Here is a 24,842-nt window from a genome sequence, read left to right on the forward strand (position 1 = left end):
AAGGAATAGCGAGAGAGAAAGATCTGATGAATGTGTGTCTTCTTAGCAGGGAACTAGAAGTTTCCATAGAGATGAGAACTGTTTCGAACTCAGACACATGTATGCCAATAGCTTAAGTATGGAAGATACTTTAGAGCGGTTTGTAACTTTAATAATCCTAAGACACGCCCATCAAGTGCTGAGCAGCAAAACCTCTTTTTGGAAAAGGCGTAAATTACAAAATTAGTAAACTGAACAATGATTACAAAAGGTTCCTTTCTTAGAATTTCATACAATGAGTATAGAAAAGTTGCCTTGTATCCACCCCGCCTTCACCCTTCTAACTCCTCCCTTGATCCCCAAACCCACCTCTCAAATCTATACCATATCCCTATCTGTCTATTGTCTATCTAGTTACTATCTATCTATCTATCTATCTATCTATCTATCATCTATCTATCATCTATCTATCTATCTATCTATCTATCTATCTATCTATCTATCTATTATCATCTATCTATCTATCTATCTATCTATCATCTATCTATCTATCATCTATCTATCTATCTATCTATCTATCTATCTATCTATCTATCTATCTATCTATCATCTGTCTATTATCTATCTATCTATCTATCTATCTATCTATCTATTATCTATCTATCTATTATCTATCTATCTATCATCTATCTATCTATCATCTATCTATCTATCATCTATCTATCTATCTATCTATCTATCTATCTATCTATCTATCAATCATCTATCTATCTATCTGTCTGTCTGTCTGTCTGTCTGTCATCTTCCTATCATCTATCTATCTATCTATCTATCTATCTATCTATCTATCTATCATCTATCTATTATCTATCTATCTATCTATCTATCTATCTATCTGTCATCTTCCTATCACCCATCTATCTATATATCTACCTATCTGGTCCAGTTAGTGCTGTTCATCTGTGCTGATCAGTTGAGAAGAGCAACCTATCAGGGGCCTCATCAGTAAATAATGATGCTCCCTCAGGAGCCCTTGACTGCCTGCTGCCCTTCAGCTAGGGGTGGGGCCTTGTGAACCTCTCTTACACCTGTGTCGGCAGGTTGACTGGTGTGGTCTTGTACAGTTTTGCTGTCATGCTTCTTCTTTTAGAAAGGTCTCGCTGTGGTGGTGTTATTACCAAAGCACCTGGAAAAATCAAGAACCCCCCAATGAATGAAATGCATGACAACATAACCTGTGTATGGGAAATCAGGGCGAATCCCTCTGAACGTATAAGGCTGGCGTTCCCATCTCTTGAGTAAGTGATACCTGGGGTGTAAGTATAGTACTCTTCTAACCGTTCATCCCTACCTTGATTCTCATATTCAAAAGAGTCCTTTATGCATTTTGAGCTTTTTATTTTGAAACAATTATGAACACAGAGGAGACTGCAAAAGTAATTCCTGTGTACTCCTCTGAGGCATCTCCCAGTGGAAGAACATTATCAAAATGAGCAAATTAATATTGGTGTTAATGTTAACTGGACCAAACCCCATACTTAGTTCCCCAGATTTTCCCATGCAGTTACTTGTGTAAGGATGGGGCTGGAATGCTCCACACACTTCAGTCCTGTGGATGGCTGCACAAAACCACGGCTCCATTCCAGGCACATTACACGAAGGAACTACCCATTCACCTTTTATTTTCCCAGATTACCCCATCTCTGTCCCTTAACTGTGATCTGTTTTCAGCTCTACATGTTGTCCTTTCAAGGATGTTCTGTGGAGGAGTCATATTACTTACAGTTCGGTAGAGGTTTGGCTTTTTTCACTCAGCGCAGTGCCCCTAACATCCATTCATGTTGCCGTGGTACTTAGGGGCTGATGCTCTTCACTGTGGAAAGGGTTTTGTTAATATGATTGAGCCAGTGTTGGTCAATCCTTTCTCCTCTGAGGAACACCTAGCTTGTTATCAGTCTTCAAAGATTGCAAATAAAACTTCTCGGAACATTCAGGGAAGATTTTTACATCAATGTAAGTTCATTTGTCCAGGACTAATGCCCAAGAATGTGATCACTACATTGCATGGGAAGTACACAGTTAATTTCTTAGTACAGAGAGACTTTCCCAGAAAGACTGTCAGTTCACCTTCCCACCAGCAACACATGTGACCCGGCTTCAGGTTGCCCTAGGTAGCATGTGAGATTTTATACTACCTCTTTGTATGCATGCTTGTACATATTGCTTTCGTTTTGCTGATGTTGAAATGGTTATGAATTATATTGTTTTCACACTTTCATTATATGTATAAATATGATTGCTTTCTCTGTGTTTATGAATTTTTCCAGGACATGCAGATTTACTTTTTTGTGTAATATTTCATATACTTTTTGAGAATTCATAAACGTAACAATACATTTTTATCATATTCATACTTCCATGCATTTTTAATTGAAAGGAAATTCACTATCCAGGCTTTGGCTAGGAGAGATGAAGAGAGAGGGACTCACATACATGCACGGACATTTCATGTGTTCTGGCTATCTGGGGAAGGATAGAGCATCTGAGGAAATTTCAGGTTTTAATATTGTAAATACATGAAAATGAAGTCATTCGCGGGTTAGCATGATATTTAAATGAACCCCAAGGAAACATCAATTCATTTAGGCTTCTTGAATTGTGCTTACGTTAAAGATGGTTTGGGATAGATGGCTGTGGACTGATGTTGTGGACACGGTCTGCTTCTGGCACTGGCGACAGCCACACAGAAGTTCACAGAGAAAGACAGCAGCTGACAAAGCCAGACAGCTCCCACAAAGCCCATGGGGGCAGATCTGTAGCCCACGTCCCTCTAGACAGGCTAGATGTCAAAACTTATCTTTTAGGGACTGGGCTGAACTGGAATTGAACCTGGAGTTGTATTCAGTTACCAGCCCCATGAACAACCAAACCCTAAAATCCCTCTTTTTAGACCCTTCCTCCCTAGCATCCCATAGTGAAATGGCCTTAATGAACTAGTGAATAAAACTGTAGTCCCCTGTGGTCACAGCAGCTCCCAATCCTCAACAGGGGGTCCACTAGAGTCAATATTCTTTTTTTCCATCAGCCAAAAATCCCATTTCTTTCAGATAGTATTTACTAAAGGAAAAAAACAGGATAAAAAGACTGTACTGTGTCTACATGACAGACAGGGTTTGAGCTTGTCCACAGCATTCTCACCCCGATAATAAAGCAGGACTCACACAGCATCTTCCTTCTTTCTGATGAAGAGATTAAGAGGCATTCATGATATTTGCTTCCCCAGCCTTGACTGCACCAACGAGTATTTTGAAATCCTGGATGGCCCTCCATCTTCCGCGGAGTCCCTGGGGAAACCCTGCAGCGGGTTCCATATGGCCTTCGCCTCCCACTCCAGCTCGATGACCCTTGTGTACTTCCGAGGCATGAACAACATCGGGAAAAATTTCATGGCTTATTATTATTTTGAAACCAAAGGTAAGCAGATGGCATGGAGTCACAGCTCTGAGTTTTCTGCTGATGTGCCATCATTTGCTCTGTGACCTTAAACAAGCCATTTGACTGATGGCGAATCTGTTGTGGAGCTTCACACAACACGAGCAGAGTCCCTAAGAAGTTATTTCTGAAATTACTTTGTCTGTCATCCCGGATGGGTGTTTTAGATTGTACAGAGGAAGGGAATATGTTCCCTCTAGGTCATCTATCAGACTCGTACACAACCTATAAGGAATTCAAGATTAATATGCTAGACACAATCAGAAGGTAACTTGAATATACTAATTCAAGGCCAGTAAAATAGTGTGTGTACTAGAATGTGCTACATGGGCACATAGATACATATCCAAAAGGGGCATTGGAAAAGACAGGAATGCTATAGGCTGCAAATGCCAAGGAGAACATCAGGGAAGATCAATTTTGGATTTGCCTGTGACGTTGTGTAGCCCCTTCAGAGAGAAACAGCAAGAACACTTGAGAACTGAGATCAATGCTGGAAATGGGTGCAGTGCATGCTGGGAAGGCAGAAGCTAAGCTGAGGGTCTCTGTTAAAGCACAGTGTACACAAGTTAGCAAGATCACTCAAAGCAATCGTGAGCTGACGGTTACTGATTATTCATTCGCGAGCATTTTAAGCTCCTTGCATGTGTTATGCTTACACAAACGCGTGGATCATCCCTTTTTACACAGGGAGAAACTGAGGCCTCAGAGGTTCAGTAATTGATTACCTGGGGTTCTGCACTACTCTCCACCTAGAAATACCAGGCAGGGCTCCTAACTGTTTTGTCTAAGATGATACTGAGAACACCTCCAGGGTCTTTAGTATGTGTCAGGCTAATACACTGAGCATATTGGCGACACATACTGTATGACATAGGAGATGATACCAAAGAACTGGTATCATAAATCTCCATAACTGGCATCAAACAACTGTTGACTGTAGCTTTCTTGCTTTTGCAGAGATGACATCGAAGACGCCATATTTGATCAGTGAGTCAACTCTTTTGCCATTACTTCATTATCATCTTTAGTTCATGTTTCTTCCTCTGCCACTACTCTTTTTTTTTTTCTAAGACAGAGTCTTACTTACTATGTATCCCTGGCTGTCCTGGAACTCACTTAGTAGACCAGGCTGGCCTCAAGCTCACAGAGATCTGCCTGCCTCTGCCTCCTGAGCACACCACCATGTCCAGCATTCCTGATGCTTTTACTGTCAGCCTTTGCCCTCATTCTCCTATTTCCTAATTCCTAGACGACAGAGAGATTCTGTCTGCAGGCTTTCTGCATAAATCTAAAGCCTGGTCACACTATGTTACATGTAATCAACCATCAGGTCACTTTACGCTGGTAATCATCTATTTGATTTTCTAATTCCTTGTTTTTAAACAAAGATAAAATTGGACTCTTCCAAGTCAGTATCCTTATAATTAACTGTTTGATGCTCTACTATCTTTTCCTCAACCCTTTACATTGTTAAAGATTTTCAACAAAGGCAAGTTCTTCATCAATAAAGGTCTGAATATTTATATTCTGCTAAAAAAAAGATATACTTAATTAGATAGTCCACATCTAGACGTTAACACAGCAAAAACATGTCAGTTACTTTTCTTGTTGGTGTGCTACGATCCCTGACAAAAGCCACTTAGGGAAGGAAGGTCCATTTTGTCTCACAGTTCGAGGTACATACAGTCCATCATGGCTGAGAAGGCATGACAGAGAGAGTGGCTCTAGCTGTAGCAATGGGGCTCACACTGCATCCACAATCAGGAAGCAGAGAGATGTGGCTACAGGAGATCATTCATTCTTGGACCTCGCCCTATAAAAGGCCTACATCTAAAGGGTATCTTCCCAGTTGAGGTAAAGCTCTATGCGAATGACCTCACAGATACTCCCAGAAGCTAGTCTCCTGGAAATGATAAAAATCAGGAGCAGAAATTGATAAAATTAGAAACAAAGAAAACAAAACAAAGAAGCAGCGAATCTAAGAACTGGTTCTCTAAGAACCAGACTTAACTAACAACAGACCCTTGACTCAGCTAACCCAAAGAAAGGAGTTTATCCAAATTAATAGAATCAGAAATGAACACGGAACCATTATGGCATACATCAATGAAACTCAGAATAAGAGAATACTTTGTAAAAATCTACTAAGATAAAAAAACTTAGATGAAAACTCCATTAAGATAAATTTATAAAAGGAAAGAACAGATTTCTATATTCTTCCAAATCACTAAAGTTAAATCAAGAAGAGATCACTAACCTGCAAAGGCCCATAAGAAATAAGGAAATTGGAACAGTAATAATAAAAAAACAAAAGGCCTCGAAAGAGTTCCCAGATTCCCAGAGAGATTCTACAAAGCTGTATAAGGAGATCTATATTATTCAGTAAACTAGGAACAGAAGGATCACCCCCAGAAGTCCTTCTATGAAGTCAGTGTGGTGGCTGTTTTTTTCTTTTGGCTCTTTGGGGGGATGCCACTTAGCTCCCTAATAAATACATACACAGAGACTTAATACTTATAAATTCCCAGCCTTAGCCTGGCTTGTTTCTAGCCCACGTTTCTTAAATTATCCCATCTACCTTTTCTGCCTCTGTGCTTTTTACCTTTCTCAATTTCTGTATACCTTTTGTTACTTCATACTTCATTTCTCCCCTAATTTCTCCTCTTTTTTTATTCTCTCTGCCTGACATCCCCGCCCATCCATTTTTGGACAGGCAAAGTAACACAACTTCGCAGAGTTAAACAAATGTAACATAAAAGAATGCAACACATCCTTGCATAATTAAACAAATGTTCCACATCATAAACAAATGTAACACACTTTAAAATAATATTCCACAACATTAGTGTTACTCTAATAACAAAACCAGGAAAGAGCATAGCAAAAAAGAAAAGTACAGGCTAGTATCCCCAGTGAATGTAGATGTAAAGATCCTCAATTAAATACTAGCAAACCAAATAGGGCACATGTCTGAAGGGTCATCCACCATGATAAAGTTGGTTTTGCTCTAGAGGTACAGGATAGTTCAGGATGTGTAAGTCAGTTGTAAATGTAATCATATAAATGGACTTAGAAACAACATTTACATGACCTTCTCTCAATAGATTCAGGAAAGACATTTCACAATTTAGCATGCCCTTGTGATAAAAGTCCCAGAGGCAGTAAGACTGAAAGGAGCCTACCTCATCATAATAAAGACTATAGATGACAAACTCACAGCCAAATCATCCTAAATGGAGAAAGTCTTAAAGCAATTTCATTAAAATCGGAATGAGAAAGGGGTGGCATCTATCCCTCATTTCTTGAAGCACTCGCTCAAGCAATAAGACAAGAAAAGGGAATTATAGTGATACAAATTGGAAAAAAGAGGTCAGTTATCCCTATTTGCAGATGACATCAAACATGAAATCCCAAACATGCCAAAAGAAAAAACTTCTAGAAGTGATCAAAAATTTTAGTGAAGTGACACATACAAAATCAACTTATGGAGACCAGATATATACTTTCTACATACCAATAACAAACATAATGACAGAGAGGTCATGGAAACACCCCCATTCATAATAGCTTCTAAAAAATAAAATATTTAGAAATAAAGCTAACTGAGAAAGTAGAAATATCTTCATAAGGAAAATTAAGTTGAAATTAAGACTAGCCATCACAAGAAGAAAGTAAAGGTGGGGGTTCCTCCCAGAAAGACATGGTCTATGGATGTCTGCATTTTAGCACAAATTATGTAGTCATGTTTTTGGTGAGGAGGCAGAGGGGTATGTCATGCCAGCTGGCTTTCTTATTTCTGAACAACATAAGATCGCTGTGAATAGAGGATCTGACTTAGGACATTCCTTATTACATAAGCGACAATGTGAAAGAATCAGTGTGGATCTGGGTATTTAATGAAGACTGATCTGAGGATCTGCCTTTGGCTTCCTAAATCCTCCCTTCAAGATCTCATCTTGTCTTCACAGCCATCCCCACGGCAGCTTCCAAGACGGTAACAGAAAGACCAAGTAAGTCCCAGAATGTGCCCATCTGAGTAGCAAATGTCCTTTTGTCTCAGCACCCATGTCTGTACCTGCTTCATACATGGGTACTATGTTGAGCTACACACAGTTCATGTGTTTGCAAATGGACCAATTCACGTGACCCTAGGATGTAAGCCCACTCCAAACCCCTAGACTATTCTGATTCTCACATTCTGAAACAGCAGGTTGTTTTGTTGTTGTTATTGTTGTTTGGTTTTGCTTTTGTGCCCTTCAGAACTCTCAAATCCTGCACAGCCTACCAATACTTCCAGTGGGAGTCTCTCACTTCTTCCCAAGCCTGACCCAGGTACAGTTCAGCTTACCTCCCATATAAACCACTGATTGACTTTTCTAACATAGGCAGAAGCTCAGAGCCATCCCACAGGCCATGAACTAGAACAACAGAGAAAAAGGGCACTTCTGAAGTAGGGTGCAGGGGTTGGGGGTGGTCTTGAATATTTGAATTTTTTATATTCAGTTCCTTTACAGATAAAGTTGGCATGCAACACCCTGCCGCATAACCTTGAGCTACCATAAAAGTGACTCTTAAAAGCATCTCACAAAAATCACCAAGTTTTGCACAAGTCTCATATTTTTCTGTATTTATCCCAAACAGTTTGGTGCATGCTTCTCACATAGCAGACAGCAATTAGTGGATGTTGTCTGAGTCAGATGCTATTGACAGTCTTTGTGTTTATCACACCCCAGCTAGGGTTGACTCTAGTAGGTTTTCTTTATCTAATAGTGTATAGGAGAGGGTAGCTCAACCATCTCATGAAAGGTGTCATGCTCCCAGATGACAGCAGTTACCAGGTCTCTGTCTGCAGGGGACTGGCCAGAGCTGCGGCTGGTGGGTGGCTCCAATCGGTGCTCAGGGCGTGTGGAGATCCTCTACCAGGGAGTCTGGGGCACTGTGTGTGATGACCTGTGGGACCTGAATGAAGCTGAGGTCGTCTGCAGACAGCTGGGGTGCGGAAAGGGTGTGTCTGCCCTTGGCAAGGCCTACTTTGGCCCGGGTTCAGGAGATATCTTCCTAGACAACTTCCAGTGTGCTGGGGTGGAGCACTTCCTGGGCCAGTGTGCCCATTCGGACTGGAGAGACCACAACTGTGGCCACCATGAGGATGCTGGTGTCATCTGCTCAGGTATGCTCTCTAATTTTATTCTCAGGTTGTAATCATGAGCAGTGTGTGCTTTGCTGAAACATCCAGAGACCGTGTCTGAATACAGGAAGGGCTTGGGAGTTGAAATAATAGTGTTTATTAAAGCAGGCAGGCAGCCAGCTGCCAGGAGGCCAGGGCAGCATGGGGCTGGCTCTCAGAGCCGCAGTGAACTTCCAGACTGCATCTGTGCAACGTCTAAGTTTTCAGAGCCCTGTTCTCTTCACTTAGGGAACTAGGGGACTGACTGCTCTCTGGTAGCAAAGATGATTTTGACAAAGCTCTGGCTTAGTACCATCATTCTCCTTAGTCGGAAATTCTGTGTGTGTGTCTGTGTGCACATGTGTATGTGCGTACGCTCATGTGTTTGTGTTTGTGTGCATGCATGCATGTGTGTGTGTTTGACTAATTTTAATTGCTTGTGGCATTTTTTAAATGCCCTGATTTACACATGTACCAACACATAACTATGAGTAAATCGGTTTCCTCTGGAATGTCTACTGAGGGTCCTGTCTGACGACCTGCTGCCTTTAAGCAAACAGTGGCAATCCCAGAGATGACTTGAAAGAATTAGTCGCTGTCATCAGAATGGGCGTGCAGTTCACAGAGCTGCCCGTGTGGGAATAGTATATTATACTAATGTCTATGTTCCACCAGTGAATACTCAGGCTCCTAGAAGCAGACATGCTTCAGACCTCAGCCTTTCACATCTGCCATCTTCTCGAGTTGCTCTAACAAGCTAACACCCCACAGAGACGTGTATTGCAGACCTGTTGATAAATTTGGTTATTCTGGCACCATGTTCTTTAAAGAGATGAACAATAGATTAATAAATTTGTATGAGAGTCTACGTAAGCTTCCTCTTCTGTTATGGAAGCCTGGAGTTCCTACAAATGCCAACCTATTTGTTTTTCTTACATACAGATGCTGACAAACCTCTGTTGAACGTTCCAGGTCAGTGGTGCCTTTAATGGGGACAGTTAAATATCAGCTGCCCTTGACTTTATCCTTGAGTTGTTTGACCTTTCACCTCTGAGTTTATTATTTTTCAAACTACAAAAATTGTTACAGAATGCAACTAGGAATTTTTTGTTTTTTATTCTTTTTTTTTTTTGATTTTTCGAGACAGGGTTTCTCTGTAGCTTTTTGGTTCCTGTCCTGGAACTAGCTCTTGTAGACCAGGCTGGCCTTGAACTCACAGAGATCCACCTGCCTCTGCCTCCCGAGTGCTGGGATTAAAGGCGTGCTCCACCACCACCCAGATGTTTTTTATTCTTTATTGTTTTTATTGATCTATACATTTTTCTCCACTCCCTTCCCTTTCTCCCTTCTCCCCTTCCACCCTCTCCCATGACCCCCATGCTTCCAATTTACTCAGGAGATCTTTTTTTTCTTCAACTTCCTGTGTAGATCCGTGTATGTCTCTATCAGGGTCCTCTTTGTTGCTTAGTTTCTCTGGAGTTGTGGCCTATAAGCTAGTTTTTTTTCACTTATGTCTAAAAGTCAATTATGAGTAAATACACATAGTATGTTTGTCTTTCTGGGTCTGGGGTACCTCACTCAATATGATTTTTTCTTGATCCATCCATTTGCCTGAAAATTTCAAGATGTCATTATAAATTTAAAGATGTGGTACTCCATTGTGTAAATGTACTACATTTTCCTTATCCATTCTTCGGTTGAAGGGCACCTAGGTTGTTTTTAGGTTATGACTATTACAAACAATGCTGCTATGAACAAAGTTGAGCAAATGTCCTTGTGATATGGTTGATTATCTTTTGGGTATATACCCAAAAATGGTATTGCTGAGTCTTGAAGTAGATTGCTTCCTAATTTTCTGAGAAATCGCCATACTGATTTCCAAAGTGGCTGTATCAGTTTGCACTCCCACCAGCAATGGAGGAGTGTTCCCCTTACCCCACATCCTCTCCAGCATAAACTGTCATCAGTGGTTTTGATCTTGGCCATTCTTACAGATGTGAGATGGAATCTCAGAGTAGTTTTAATTTGCATTTCTCTGATGACTAAGGATGTTGAGCATTTCCTTAGCATCTTTTAGCCATTTTATATTGCTCTGTTGAGAATTCTCTGTTTAGGTCTCTACCCCATTTTTTTATTGGATTATTTGTTCTTTTGATGATCAATTTCTTGAGTTCTTTGTATATTTTGGAGATCAGTCCTCTGTCTGATGTGGGGTTGGTGGAGATCTTTTCCTATTCTGTAAGCTGCCGTTTTGTCTTGTTGACCATGTCCTTTGCTTTACAGAAGGATCTCAGTTCCAGGAGGTCCCACTTATTGATTCTCTCAGTGTTTGTGCTGCTGGGGTTATATTTAGGAAGTGGTCTCCTGTGCCATTGCATTCAAGTGTACTTACCACTTTCTCTTCTATGAGGTCCAGTGTTGTTGGTTTTATGTTGAGGTTTTTGATCCATTTGAACTTGAGTTTTGTGCATGACAATAGATCTGAATCTGTTTTCATTCTTCTATGTGTTGATATCAAGTTATGCCAGCACCATTTTTGACTATGCTTTTTTTTCATTTTATATATTTAGATTCTTTGCCAAAAATCAGATGTTTGTAGGTGTGTGGATTGATATCTGGGTCTTCGATTCTATTCCATTGGTCCTCCTGTCTGTTTTTATGGCAATACCAGGCTGTTTTTGTTACTGTAGTTCTATAGTAAGAGTTTGAAGTCAGGGATTGTAATGCCTCCAGATGTTCTTTTATTGTACAGTATTGTTTTGGCTATCCTGGATTTTTTGTCTTTCCATATGAAGTTGAGTGTTCTTTCGAGGTCTGTAAAGAATTTTGCTGAGCATTGCATTGAGTCTGTAGATTGCTTTTGATAAGTTTGCCATTTTTACTATGTTAATTCTGCCTACCCAAGAACATGGGAGATCTTTACATTTTCTGGTGTCTTCTTTGATTTCTTTCTTTAAAGATTTAAAGTTTTTGTCATACAAGTCTTCCACTTGTTTGGATAGAGTTACTCCGGGATATTTTATGCTATTTGGGGATATTGTGAAGGGTGTTGATTCTTTGATTTCTTTCTCAGCCCTTTTATCATCTGTGTACAGGAGGGCTACTGATTTTTTTAAGTTACTCTTGTATCCTGCTACATTACTGAAGGTATTTATGAGTTGTAGGAGTTAACTGACAGAATTTTGGGGGCCACTTAAGTATACTATCATGTCATTGGCAAACAGTGAGAGTTTGACTTCTTTTTTTTCTTATTTATATTCCTTTTTTTGTTGTCTTACTGCTCTAGCTAGAACTTCAAGTACTATATTGAGTAGATATGGAGAGAGTGGACAGCCGTGTTTTGTTCCTGATTTCAGTGGGATCACTTTGAGTTTCTCTTCATTTAGTTTGATGTTGGCTGTTGGCTTGCTGTATGTTGCCTTTATTATGTTTAGGTATGTTCCTTGTATCCTTGCTCTCTCTGAGACTTTTACTGAAGAGGTGTTGAATTTTGTCAAAGGCTTTTTCAGTATCTAATGAGATATGTGTCTTTTTTTCTTTCAGTTCGTTTATATGGTGGATTACATTGACAGATTTTCATATGTTATATGATATTTTCATCTCTGGGATGAAGCCTACTTGATCATGGTGGATGATTTTTCTGATGTGTTGTATGTGTATGTATGTGTGTTCATATGTGTATCCATCACTTTATGGTTTTGCATACCCTTTGCAAAAACATCCACTCACATATCACATGACAGATGGGCTACATATTTGTCCATTTTCGTCACTGTCATAGCTCCAGGAGAAAAGATACATGCAGAAGTGACATAGTTCCTTAGGGCTTCTTGCCTGTGCTCTTCTCTCTGGTCAAAAATATCTTCCTTGGATCTTCCACTAATGTTTTTATGTTCTTTCCAATAATCTTCCTCTCTGTCATTTCCTCTAATATCCTGTCTTCCTCTTTGTTGTATTATCATAGTATAGAATAATGCATTATACTGATGTATATATTTTACTAGCGAGTAGACCGAGGCTCCCTGAGGGTCTATTTCTGTACCATCAATGGATAATATGGGAAACAAAATACTCTGTTGAAACAAAATTTGCTGCAACCCCCACAAACTGCAACTCAGAAACCAATGGTAAACATAAGGATCAATGCCTGAGACCCCATCCTAACCATCCTCTAAAGCTGGTACTGTTGGACTTCAGGTGAGGGCATGGGGGTAAAGACTCACACCACATCTCTGTCTACAGGAGACTGGCCAGAACTTCGCCTGGTTGGTGGCTCCAGCCGGTGCTCAGGACGAGTGGAGGTCCTTCATCAGGGAGTCTGGGGCACTGTGTGTGATGACTTGTGGGGTTCAAATGAAGCTGAGGTTGTGTGCCGCCAGCTAGAGTGTGGTCAGGCTATTTCTAGTCTCGGTGAGGCCTACTTTGGCCCAGGCTCAGGAGACATCTTCCTGGACAACCTTCAGTGTTCTGGGATGGAGCATTACCTTGGCCAGTGTCCACATTCAGGATGGTCAGAACATAACTGTGGCCACCATGAAGATGCTGGTGTTATTTGCTCAGGTATTCATCTTATTCCTGTGCATCTGAAGACATTTTTAAACTATCTTTGCTGGGTGGCATTTTCCATCCATTCCTTTGATTCTTTAACCAGCCCTTCACGTCTAGGCCCTGGGTCAGACACCTATCCGATCATGAGTGGCACATGGTGGCATTTAGGAAGTCCATGATATCTACAGGCATCTCTCTTGGGGCATTACAGTAAAGATTTCAGGGCACCTCTCCCAAGAAACTATCGCTGAGTAGATTTGGAAAGGAGCTTGTGAGTCTGCACTTTAACAAGAGTCCCAGGAACTCTGCATAGGAGCACCAAAAATAAACCTAACCCTGCCCACCATGAAACACAGCTGACCCAATGCCTGTGCTAAGTTCTCTAAGCGAAGGACTTCCCTAGATGAGAGTGCCCATTTGATATTTTTTTGTTTGTTTTAATTTGTTTTGTTTGGTTTGGTTTTTCAAGACAGGGTTTCTCTGTAGCCTTGGAGCCTGTCCTGGCTTTTGTAGACCAGGCTAGCCTCAAACTCACAGAGATCTGCCTACCTATTTCTCCAAAGTGCTGGAATTAAAGGCATGCACCACCACCCCAACTGACCATTTTAGTAGCTGGTTTCTGCACCCAGAAAGGTCATGAGCCTGTCCCTTTTATTTACTAACCGTTCTTGTCACCTCTCCCTTTGAATTCATCGAAGAGAGTGACCTGTTGCTTTTCTTTGTGTGTACAGATTCAGATGGCCCCCCTCCACCCACGCCGCCAGGTATGTCCAGTGCCCTCCTAGTTGAAGGAACTTCCCATCCAGGAAGAAAAGCCATGATAGCAGTACTAAATATATGTTTCTTAAAAAAAAAGTTAAGAGTCAGGCATTTCTCTGAGCTCTTCATACATGTACATTGCTCACCTCATGATGGAGCTGTATCCCAGAAAGCCCACTGTAAAAACATCACATGTCAAAGAATGCATTTCCTACACCTAAGCTCTTGAACTTCCTGGCTCAGCAACAGCACGCTGAGAGCACCTGCTGCAAATCCTCACTATCTGTGGTTGCCTGGGAGTTCACTGCTGTGGTCCAGCATCTCAAGGGAGGATCATCCCCATATATGACCCCAGGAAAAGATCCACATTCAAAGTTTGAAGGACAGGTTCTCCTGCATGGAAATCCATAGGTCAAATCTTTATAAGTCAGGGACTCCCTCCAACTCCTTTAATTCCCCTTAGGAAGATATTTTGACTATTTACACAAAGAAACACCTAGAAAGTCAGCAGGGAACTCTTGGATAGCCAGGGGACTTGGGTCCACTCTCAGTGCACTTGACCTCCAATCTCATTTGTCATACCAACACTGTCCCAGTAGACACCCAGATCAGACAAAGCTATAGCAAAGTGGCGAGATAGTTTGCTCCAGCTACTTCTCACCACCGAGACAATTCTTTAACCCACCCCTATGCTATGTCTTCATGAGAAATATTTAAGGAAGATTAAACAATTTTGGTTATTAGATAGATTAATGGAGAACCAAGTTTTTACACCATATATATATATATATATATATATATATATATATATATATATATATATATAATCAGATATTAGAAAATTCAGACTAGTGGATAACTGTAAATTTTGGAATGACACTGGAAGTGAATGAAAACATACTTTTTATTCATTGCAACATCCAACATCTGCCCAAAACATTGGTAGATATGATGCAAGGGCCCCTGATAAGTGAATTATTTACTCCCCATTGTTGAGGATAAGGGAGATCCAAAGCCTGCCCATAGTAACTCTACTGGGGATAGCTTTAAGAATGGGTCCCCTTCCTTTTCCTGTGCTCCCAGGACCTCTTTACAATGTCTCTCCAGCAGAGTGGTCAGATATCTTGTAATATGTAGCTTGAAGAAAGAATGGGACTTCCCCTTTAAATGTACCTGGAATGTCCCCGTCAGCTGCGGAGAACACATAAGCCACACGTCATTGACGGAAACACCTCTCATGGCATTTACCTGGAGGAGATTTTGATGCAGGCTGGGTGTCCTGAGACAAGGTCAGCTTATGTGTTGGGGTCGTGATTGAGAGAAGTGCTTAAAGTTTAAAGTCAAAAGGCAATGGTTAAGGTCAAGAATAGTGGATTTTTAAAAATTTCTCAGACTGGAGGACTGAACCCAGGGCCTTGTACTTGCTAGGCAAGCATTCTACCATCAAGCTAAATCCCCAACTCCAATAGTAGCTATACGCATGAGGGCTTGTCTATATATTGCTCACTTCATGTAAATTGTATAGGTGATAAAGAAATGAAGAAGGAGTCACCTGGTTTTCCATTGCTGTCCCAAAATTTAGTGTTTTAAAACAAACAGATACATGCCATGGTTTTGTGGGTCAGGAATTGGAGCAGGGCTCAACTTGGGGTTCTTATGCTCCTCAGAGTATCAAGCTGGAGTCTCCATGTCATTTGCCTGAATGCTGGTTTGGAGAGCTCAAGATATCTTTGCTTACACGATTTGTGCCTTTGTGGGTGCAGCTGGAAAGATGGATCCTTTTCCCTTTCAGAAAGTCTCAGGGCCTCTACATTAGTCTCTTTAGTAAGATGGTGTGAGGCTGTCTGAGTAAGCAGCATTCTCTAAACAGGAAGTAGATGTCAATAGTTCCTTACGACATTGCATAGCTTCTGCTATATCCTATTCTTCAAAGCAGTTGTATAGCCCACTCGGGTTCCAGGGAGGGAGCTTGATGGTGGTAGGAGGCATGTCCAAGTACTGGCTGGTTTTGATCAACCATAGAATCATAGAGAACATTCACTCAGCAGCTTCAGACTCTTCTAAGTTTGCACCAAATATATTGATGTCTCCAAAGAAACCCTTCACCATGCACTGAGACCAAATGATTTCCCCCTGAATGTCATTTTTATCGTCTTTTTCCCCTTCCAGGTCCTCCTCCAACTTCTCGGGATCCAACAACAGGTAGTCACTTCTTTGCTTGAAATGGTTAACTCCATGTCAGCAGATTCTAGGCAATGTCCATGGATGGAGCTCAAAAGAGCCCCTGGCATATGTGGGTGAGAGGCTGACTCCTCTGCTGCCGCTCTGTAAATGCTGACTGTTTATTAGGAAGACCACGTGAGAAAAGACGGCTGTGAGTCTTCCCAAGACAAAGTAGATAGAAGGTCAACAAGATGGCAGAATGTAGTTCTACAGTTCATCAGACCCCTACTCAGCCTGTCTTGTTTAGGCACATCCTAGGGGATGCTCGTAGATACCTGGTTTTCCTCTCTTGCCACATGTGTGTCTTGGCTCTGTTGTAACCTATAGATGTGATAAATGGAGTATGGAATGGTCAGTGACACCTGTCATCACACTTGAGGGTTACAGACAGGAGGCTTTTTCAGTTCAAGGCCACCCTTGGCTATATCATGAGACATTGTCACCACAAGAGACTGGGGGATTGGTTCTGTGGTAGAGAGCACTTGCACAACACCCTGGATTTGATCTCAGTTTTCTCCCACCCCAGAATGTGGTTAGTGACAGGAATGTAGAGTTTCTGGGAACATGCACCCAGCATCCATCTTAGACAAGATTAGGAACCTGTGGGTCCCTGGGAGGATAACAAGATGGCCATGGAGGTGGAAAGAAGGGAAACTGAGAAACTCAATAATAGGTATAAGATCAATGAAGTGCATTGTGTTGTCAAGATCCTCCAAAGGAACTCGATAATTTTAAGTTATACACTGCTTTAGACAGCATTCTGCCTTGTATACCTGTGTAGAGCTGTATCTATTCATATCTATGCCAGAATGAAGAAAATGATGAAGGAAGAACTAGATCTTTGTCTTCTTGTTTAACTTTTATAAATCCCCAATTATTCAAGTTCCAGTCTGAATACACTGAGTTAAAGGGAACAAACACAATCCAGCGAAGTGACGACAGTGGACTGAAACAAGGTCCCAGTCATAAGCTCCCAACTCTGCTCAATGTCTTTTCTGCTCCCTGCATCATCAGACTCCACGGTTGTTCTGTAGCCTCTTACTCCAAAACCTCCTCAAAGTGTACCTCTTACACACGGCAGACAGCCTATCTCTCTGTCCTTCCTCCTGCCTTGTCTCTCATAGTATATAGATCCTCCTCCTCCTCCTCCTCCTCCCAGAAAACAAAGATTCTGTCCATTTTAGAAAGGAGAGATGCAGTAAGCAGAGAGGATGTATGCCAACTCCTTGCAGAAATCCTTACACAGTGATGCTTTCGAGTCATTGGGATTAGATCAAATGGCTTCCTAAGAGATGCTAAGCTAAATACCAGCATACCCAGGCCAACTTCCACCTGACCACACTTGACCTTTCTGTCTTGACCACATTGACTATGAGCTGGTCATTCCTGAGATCACTCAATGACACCACGTGGCTGCAACCTGACATCCTTTTTTGTGTTCTAGGAGGAAGCAACTCTTGTGGAGGGGTCATTTCCAGTCTCTCTGGCTCATTTTCCAGTCCAAGATACCCAGAAAACTATCCAACAGACATCCAATGTGTTTGGGAGATCCATGTGGAGAAAAACTTCCGCATAGAACTCATGATTCCAAATTTGAAGTAAGAAGATAGTTTTAAAGAGAAAGTTAGCTGGGCGGTGGTGGCGCATGCCTTTAATCCCAGCACTCGGGAGGCAGAGGCAGGCGGATCTCTGTGAGTTCGAGGCCAGCCTGGTCTACAAGAGCTAGTTCCAGGACAGGAACCAAAAGCTACGGAGAAACCCTGTCTCGAAAATTCAAAAAAAAAAAAGAGAGAGAGAGAGAAAGTTAAATTGAGTAAGAATATCAGTTTGTTGACTGTGGCCAAGACATTTCCTTTAGTGAGAAGAAAGCATAGGAGCTAACACACTACAGTGTCTCCAAGTTCAAGTCTTAGCTACTTTTGTGGTGGTATCTGGAAGGTCTCTTCTAGCTAGAAATATGCAGCAAATCATTTGTCAACACAGTTGACACATCTCAGCTTTGATGGTTTGCCTTTTGATATTTTTTTCTAAAAATACTTTCTAAATGCTCAAAACCTTTGACCTTTTACACTAGGGACCAATATATGTCTTTCAGGCTAGCATCTTTGCCCATCTATATTTTATACAAAAGTTAAGAGATTTTTCCTAACACACGTGCTAGTCAGCTATTCCAGGCTTGGGCTCTGCATTTTCTAAGTGTTCCCTCAAAGTGGAAGGAAACAGAAGAGCTAGTGTCTCACCTCTGACAGAAAGAGAACAGGTTCCATAGTCACTGCGACCTCTCCATCGCCGTGACATAAAGTGACAACTGACATTTTAGAACACTGACTGTGTCCAGACCATGAGCTGCATGCTTCTTCTATGTGTTTGTGCACATGCATACACCTATGAGCATGTGGAGGTCAAAGGTCATTTCAGGTGTCCTGTCTCAGGCATTGTCCACATTGTTCTTCAAGGGAGGGTCTCTCATTGGTGTTGAACTCTTGGAGTGGGCTAAGACACCACAGCCAGAATTTCCTTATGGGTTCTGGGGATTAAAGTCAGGTCTTTCATGTTTCTTGACAAGCACTTTACCAACTGAGCTATCTCTACAGCCCCTGGGCTAGATGTCTCTAGGCTTTGTCATGCTCCAGCCTCACGATAGCCTACAGATGCTTTGTCTTCCTCATTGGAGAAGAGGAAAATGAGATCATGCAGAGGAACTAACTTGCCCATTGAACAAATGCAGGTCCGATTGATGTGGAAGCCCCCATTCCTCACTAACAGCTGTCTCCCAGCAAAACCTTCACAAGGCCTTTCTTCTTTCACATGGCTCATGCAGTGCTGCAACAGAGCAAGACCATGAGATTCCATGCTAAGCCAGCCCCGCCAGACACTGGATCATGGTTCAGTCATGACTGTGTCAAGGCTGTCAATTCAGACTTGTTTTAAACCCAAGGAAACAGCAATCACAAATTCCTAAGCCATATTATCTTGGTGGCTGGTCAGAAGCACAATGATTTTAAAACTCATGATGAGGTTGTAAAATAAACTTCATATACTCCCTCGGGCGAAGAAAATAGAGTCCTGATAAAGCCCTTTGGGAAAGCTAAGGAATACTTCATGTTCTGGGCTGTCACAGATTGGGGTGTTGATACGGAGGATCTTGGTACTGGGCCACTAATTCCCAGCTTTTGTTCCCCCAGCCTGGAAGATATCCTTGGATGTCCCTACGACTCAATTGAGATCTTCGACGGCCCCAGAATTGCGTCACTCTCCATGGGGAAGTTCTGTGCCCCGTCAGCTGTGGTATTTTTCTCCTCCTCAGACATCTTGACAGTGGTGTTCCGAAGCGATTATATGACAACAAACACTGGCTTTTATGCTTTTTTCAATGCAATTTCACAAGATGGAAGGAGGTCAGGTAGGAAGAGTCGGGTATCTATGGGGATATAATAGAGATCAAATTCTTATTTGACTCTCCTCTTACAGAGACTGGTTCTGTGTCCCCCCCCCCCACACATACACATATCTCCTCTGCTTCACGAGGGGCTAGATTTTCTCACCATGGGGGCCAGGTAGCAAGTGAAATGTGGACACCCGACACCCCTGGAGATTCCACTTCCCTCTACCTGTTGACCCAGCATGCCCTAAATCATAGACTCACCCCAACTAGAGGCTTCAGGACTCCTTTTAGCCCTGGCCTTGTAGCCAGTCATTTCAGAGCTAGCTTCAGTTTGTATCCCGCAAGGAACACTGCCTGCCACCAGTTGTGGGTTTTTTTTTTTTGATGTTCAGGTTCCCCATTGCAGGAACCCCAATAATTCTTTGTGGCTGCCAGAAAACCAGATAATTAGTAAGTTCCTGTCTGAAGTTTAGTGTGTTTGTCCCTGAGAAAAGAAACTCCTTTCTGGGTGTGTTCTGTGTGTCTTATATGCGTGCTCTCACCAATTCACCCCAAGGGCCTCTGGGATAAACTCTTGCTAGATTCCTTACTTTACAAATGAGGGAACGGCTCAGAGAGAGGAAGGGATTGTCAAGGAGGGGGCAGCAGCAGAATGAGATTTTACCCCAATTTCTGTCTTACTCTTTCACCTTTGGGTTTCATATGGAATCAAGACAACCACACAAGGGTTTGTGCTTGCATTTGCCTTGGTCTTGGCACAGCCTGCAGGAGCCACTCCCTACATAAACCTCCCCATGCTCAAAAGTGAAATCTTCTTCCATTTAGAAGACAGACTAGTGCTGCGCCTGGCAGGCAGCTCCGGACAGTGCTCGGGACGTGTGGAGGTCCTCCATCAGGGGGCCTGGGGCACTGTGTGTGATGACTTGTGGGACATGAATGAAGCTGAGGTCATCTGCAGACAACTGGGGTGTGGCCATGCCATCGCTGCTCCTGGAAGTGCCTACTTTGGCCCAGGCTCGGGAAACATCCTCCTGGACAACATTCAGTGCTCAGGAAAGGAGAACCACTTTGGCCAATGCCCCAGCTCTGCCTGGTTAGACCACAACTGTGGCCACCATGAAGATGCTGGTGTTATCTGCTCAGGTACTGTGCCTCCCATAGTGAGTTCCTTAGCCATGAGCAGAATAGGGATGTGACTCTATTGAAAACAGCCATGTTGGTTACTTTTCTCATAGCAGTAAACAAAATTCCAGACAAAAGCAACTTATAAATGAAGGAGTTTGTTTTGACTCGTAGTTCAGGTGCAGTCTACTCTGCCAGAGAATCATGAAAGACGGAGTTTGAGAGAGCTAGTCATATTGTATTGAAGCCAGGAAGCAGAGAAAGGTGAATACTGGCACTGAACTTCCTTCTTTTCATGCAGTCTGAGACCACATTTAGAGTGGGGATTTCCACCTCAGCAAACTGAATCTAGAAACTTCTTAAACAAGCCCAGAGGTTTGTCTCCTAGGTGATCCTAGAACTGGTAAATTGTCAGGAGCAAGGTAGACAGGGAATGCTGAGTCTGACTGTTCTGCAGACAGACACCCAGGCACACTTGTCTACACCTTCCCCAGAGGTGAAGCCACTTTCCCAGGAAAAAGCTTGCTTATATAGCATGAAGCCTATCTGCTTGAGACATGCCCACATTAGAAAAACTAATATTTGTCTCCATGGAATTTATTTTAAAATCCCTGAATTCATTTGTTTCCTGTTTGTGTAGATGCAGCGGGGACTCCCCCACCCTCAGGTAAGTCCAGCACTGTAAATTCCATCTTTTCAAGGCTGAGACATCTGTGTCCTCACCTATACACTGGCAGACAGTGACCAGAGCAGTGATTTCCGATTCTGTCTGCACATTGGTGCCTCCGCTGTTCCTCAGACTGGTCACATCAGAACCTTGAGGGCCACTACTAGTCACCAGCAATAGGCAAGCTCCCATGTGCTTCTGACGTGCAGCAGAAATTAAAAACAACAACAACAATAGTACTTCTTTACATTCCCCGCACATTAATCCCCTGTGAGTTGTGTAGCTGGAAAAGATGTACGTAGTACGTGTGTGTGTGCACTTCTAGGCCATGAAACTAAAAGAAGGGGTTATGAGAGGGGAGGATGGGATTTTAAAGGAGGTATGAAATAGAGAGAATAGTGGAACTTGTGTAATAGGAGCGCAGAGGTGGGAAGTAACTGAAGAAAGGAAGAGAACTAAGAGGAAGTGGGGGATAAGGAAGTGCAGCTTGGGAAGGAAATGGACAAAGGCCAAGTACAATGATGTGCATACATGGAGATGCCACGACACAGCCTGCAGCAGTCCCCAGTGATGTTCCTCCTCCCTCAACAGAACCCTTGTCCAGCCTACCCATCCCCATATTGACTATAAGGATTCTGAGTTTTGGCCTCCCGACTTTTGGTGCTCAAAGCGTTACCAGTATGATTAAAAAGACAGAGGCGCTTCAGTCAGGTCAGCTCCTGACTTGGTGAACCTAGTGTTCAGGAGAACAGACGTCATGTCTCTGATGACTTGATTTCATGGGCATTGCCTATGATTTTTATTCTGGTGACTCTACAGAAAAAAGGGGAACTCTATCCAAGATTAAGGGGAAAAGAGAAACAAGAGTTTCCAAACTATTTGTTAAAACTTGAAAGTAGTAATATGTGTGTTCATTGGCATTTAAGTATAAAATGACTATATGATGCTGACTCTATTCTGGTTTTCTTTGGTTTGGATTTTTTTGAAACTTCCATTTATCAATTCCACATACCACATATCTTGCTTGAAATTATGACCTATAACATACAAACTTGAATGACATTGTGATAACTCATACAAACAGCATTGACGTCTGCCTCTTCTGTTTGACATGAGGGGAAGGAATGGTGGGATAAAGCCCTCACAAGCAGCTATGTTGTCCCCACTTGAGTTGAGCTGGCTTTCAGGTCTGAGTCTAAAAAGACCATGAAAGAATTATATACATAGTTTGGGGGACTGGAAATAGCTCACTTGGTAGTGTTTGCAAATACAAGTACCTAAGTACTAGCCCCAGAACCCACGTAAAAAAATAACAAACAAACATAGTGCTGTATGCTTATAATACCAACATTGGAGAGGCGAAGATGGGTAGATTCCTGGGATTCTTGAGATTCAGTGGCAAGCCAGTGAGGTTAATCAGTGAGTTCTAGGTCAATGAGGACCCTGTCTCAAAACAACCAAGGGGGGCAGCAGCTGAGCACAATACAAGGCTAGCCACTGTCCACCTCGTCACACATGTGTACATGTGCCTGCACAAACATAAAATGTAGCCTAGATGCTACCACATGCCCCATTACACAAACACACACACACACACACACACACACACACAACACACGTCTCATTCTCAATCACTTTTAGAGTCCAGCTTGCCAATCGTTTATTTTTCATTCTCCTACGTCGCTCTTAGATGTATACCTACTTGTACCAGCCAAACTATGACTATCCAGACCAGCCAAATCTCTTCCCGTTTTATGATGCCCAGTGTAGAATTTGATGTCATTCTGAATTCTGCATCTAGGAACATGCCAAGTGAGTTCCTGAAGATGCCAACCACAAGTCTCTCATCTGCTTTCTCAGAAGGAAGTAACTCCTGTGGAGGAGTCATTTCAAGTCTCTCGGGATCCTTCTCCAGTCCTTGGTACCCTATGAACTACCCCACTGACACGGAGTGCATCTGGGAGATACATGTGGCTGAGAAGTTCAACATAGAGCTAACAATCCCCAGCCTGAAGTAAGCATCTTTGCCTTTCTCTGCTCAATGGCTGGACCAGATTTGAATCTGTGATTACCCAAAAGTAATGCCTTTCCATGGTGGGAAAATCCTTCCACGTTTTAGGTGACCATTGATAGTCTTTACTGGGGGTGTCTTTTTGTTGGCTATCCCACAGTATCCTATTCATTGAGGTAATACCCATGAACACCCAGACATGTAGACATGGGTGGTCCATTCCTGGAGACCTTGCTCCTGCTCCATCACATAGAAGTTTCTTCCTTCTGCAAGATGCGTATCTGGTCTTCCTCATTCTCATTGTCTGGTCGTCCTTTCTCAGACACTGTATGAAGTAAGTCAGTAGCTTTTCCCTCCAAGAATTTCTATCAGCTCTCCATGAGGAAATTTTCTCCCACAAATTGAAGAGTTTTATTCATTTCTCCCATCAAGTACCTTGTGCTCCCTGCTTCTTACTCCAACCATCATCCATTTGAAAGCAATCCTATTTAAGGTATATTACATGTAAATATTTACATGCATACATTTTATACATCATATACACAGTTTCCCCTTGGTGTTCACAGATAGGCTCCAAGATCCCCCTCAGCTACCACAGACGTCTAAATCTTTTATATAAAATATTATAGAATTTGGATATAGTCCTTGTAAATTTTTTTCCGTCTACTTTAAACCATCTCAGGTCACTTAGAACCCCCAAGAAATGCAATGTCAATGTGGGACAAATCACTGTCACACCAATTGTTCCTGGAATGGTGGCAAGAGCCTGCACGTGCTCAGCACAAAGTTCTATGTCAAATATTTTTGAGTCACGCTTAGTTGACTCTTTAGATGCAGAAGGCCAACCACATATACATGCACTTATTCATACAGGTAACTTCTTAATGAAAAGAAAAGCAACCTTTTCAGATACTATGAAACCATGGTTTCATTTTTCTATACTGCCATTGGAGTCATTCTCTCTTCCTGACTTTGTCTCAGTGTGTCCCAGACCTCTGCATTTCCTTCCACCTACATACATTAACCAGAGCAGACAACAGTCTGAGTACGTGCTACCTTTATAGGTGTAAACAGTGTGGGCAGGGATGTGGAGCATGCTCCAGTCTCACTGTTCCAGGCAGATGTAAAGCCCCAAATCTCCCGCAGTCTATATAATTATCACAGCATAAATTCCTGCCATAATTTTAGAGCACATCGTTCATGGAGTAGTTTAATATATTGCTCAGAACAGGAAGAAAGCTGATGATTTTGGAGTTTGATGGCTTTAAGTCTAAATATATTGTTTACATCTTGTTTCTTGGGCTATATATTTTTTTTATTTGCAAAGGACTTCAAGAAGCCTCGATTTATGTTGAGGTTTATTTGTTCTTCTTTCAAAATTCCTACGAAACTTTACTTCAGATTTAAGTGGTAAAATTATGTCTACATATGGTGTCTAGAGTGATAGATCAGTCAGTAAAGTGATTTCCTGGCAAGCAAGAGTATC

The 24,842-nt window shown here is 42.1% G+C and overlaps 1 protein-coding gene across 1 annotated transcript in view; it reads left to right on the forward strand.

Annotated features, from left to right (window-relative positions):
- Positions 1–24,842, forward strand: part of LOC142851345 (scavenger receptor cysteine-rich domain-containing protein DMBT1-like) — a 110,281-nt gene that overhangs the window by 35,029 nt on the left and 50,410 nt on the right. The window contains 15 exon segments of the mRNA XM_075975205.1: positions 1,130–1,277; positions 3,263–3,453; positions 4,432–4,461; positions 7,443–7,484; positions 7,735–7,806; positions 8,327–8,644; positions 9,584–9,613; positions 12,884–13,201; positions 13,921–13,953; positions 16,118–16,150; positions 17,616–17,769; positions 19,357–19,574; positions 20,382–20,699; positions 21,319–21,345; positions 23,206–23,359. Coding sequence (XP_075831320.1) covers positions 1,130–1,277; positions 3,263–3,453; positions 4,432–4,461; positions 7,443–7,484; positions 7,735–7,806; positions 8,327–8,644; positions 9,584–9,613; positions 12,884–13,201; positions 13,921–13,953; positions 16,118–16,150; positions 17,616–17,769; positions 19,357–19,574; positions 20,382–20,699; positions 21,319–21,345; positions 23,206–23,359 — 2,086 coding nt within the window.

This window comes from Microtus pennsylvanicus, chromosome 5, assembly GCF_037038515.1.
Source record: "Microtus pennsylvanicus isolate mMicPen1 chromosome 5, mMicPen1.hap1, whole genome shotgun sequence".
NCBI lineage: Eukaryota > Metazoa > Chordata > Mammalia > Rodentia > Cricetidae > Microtus > Microtus pennsylvanicus.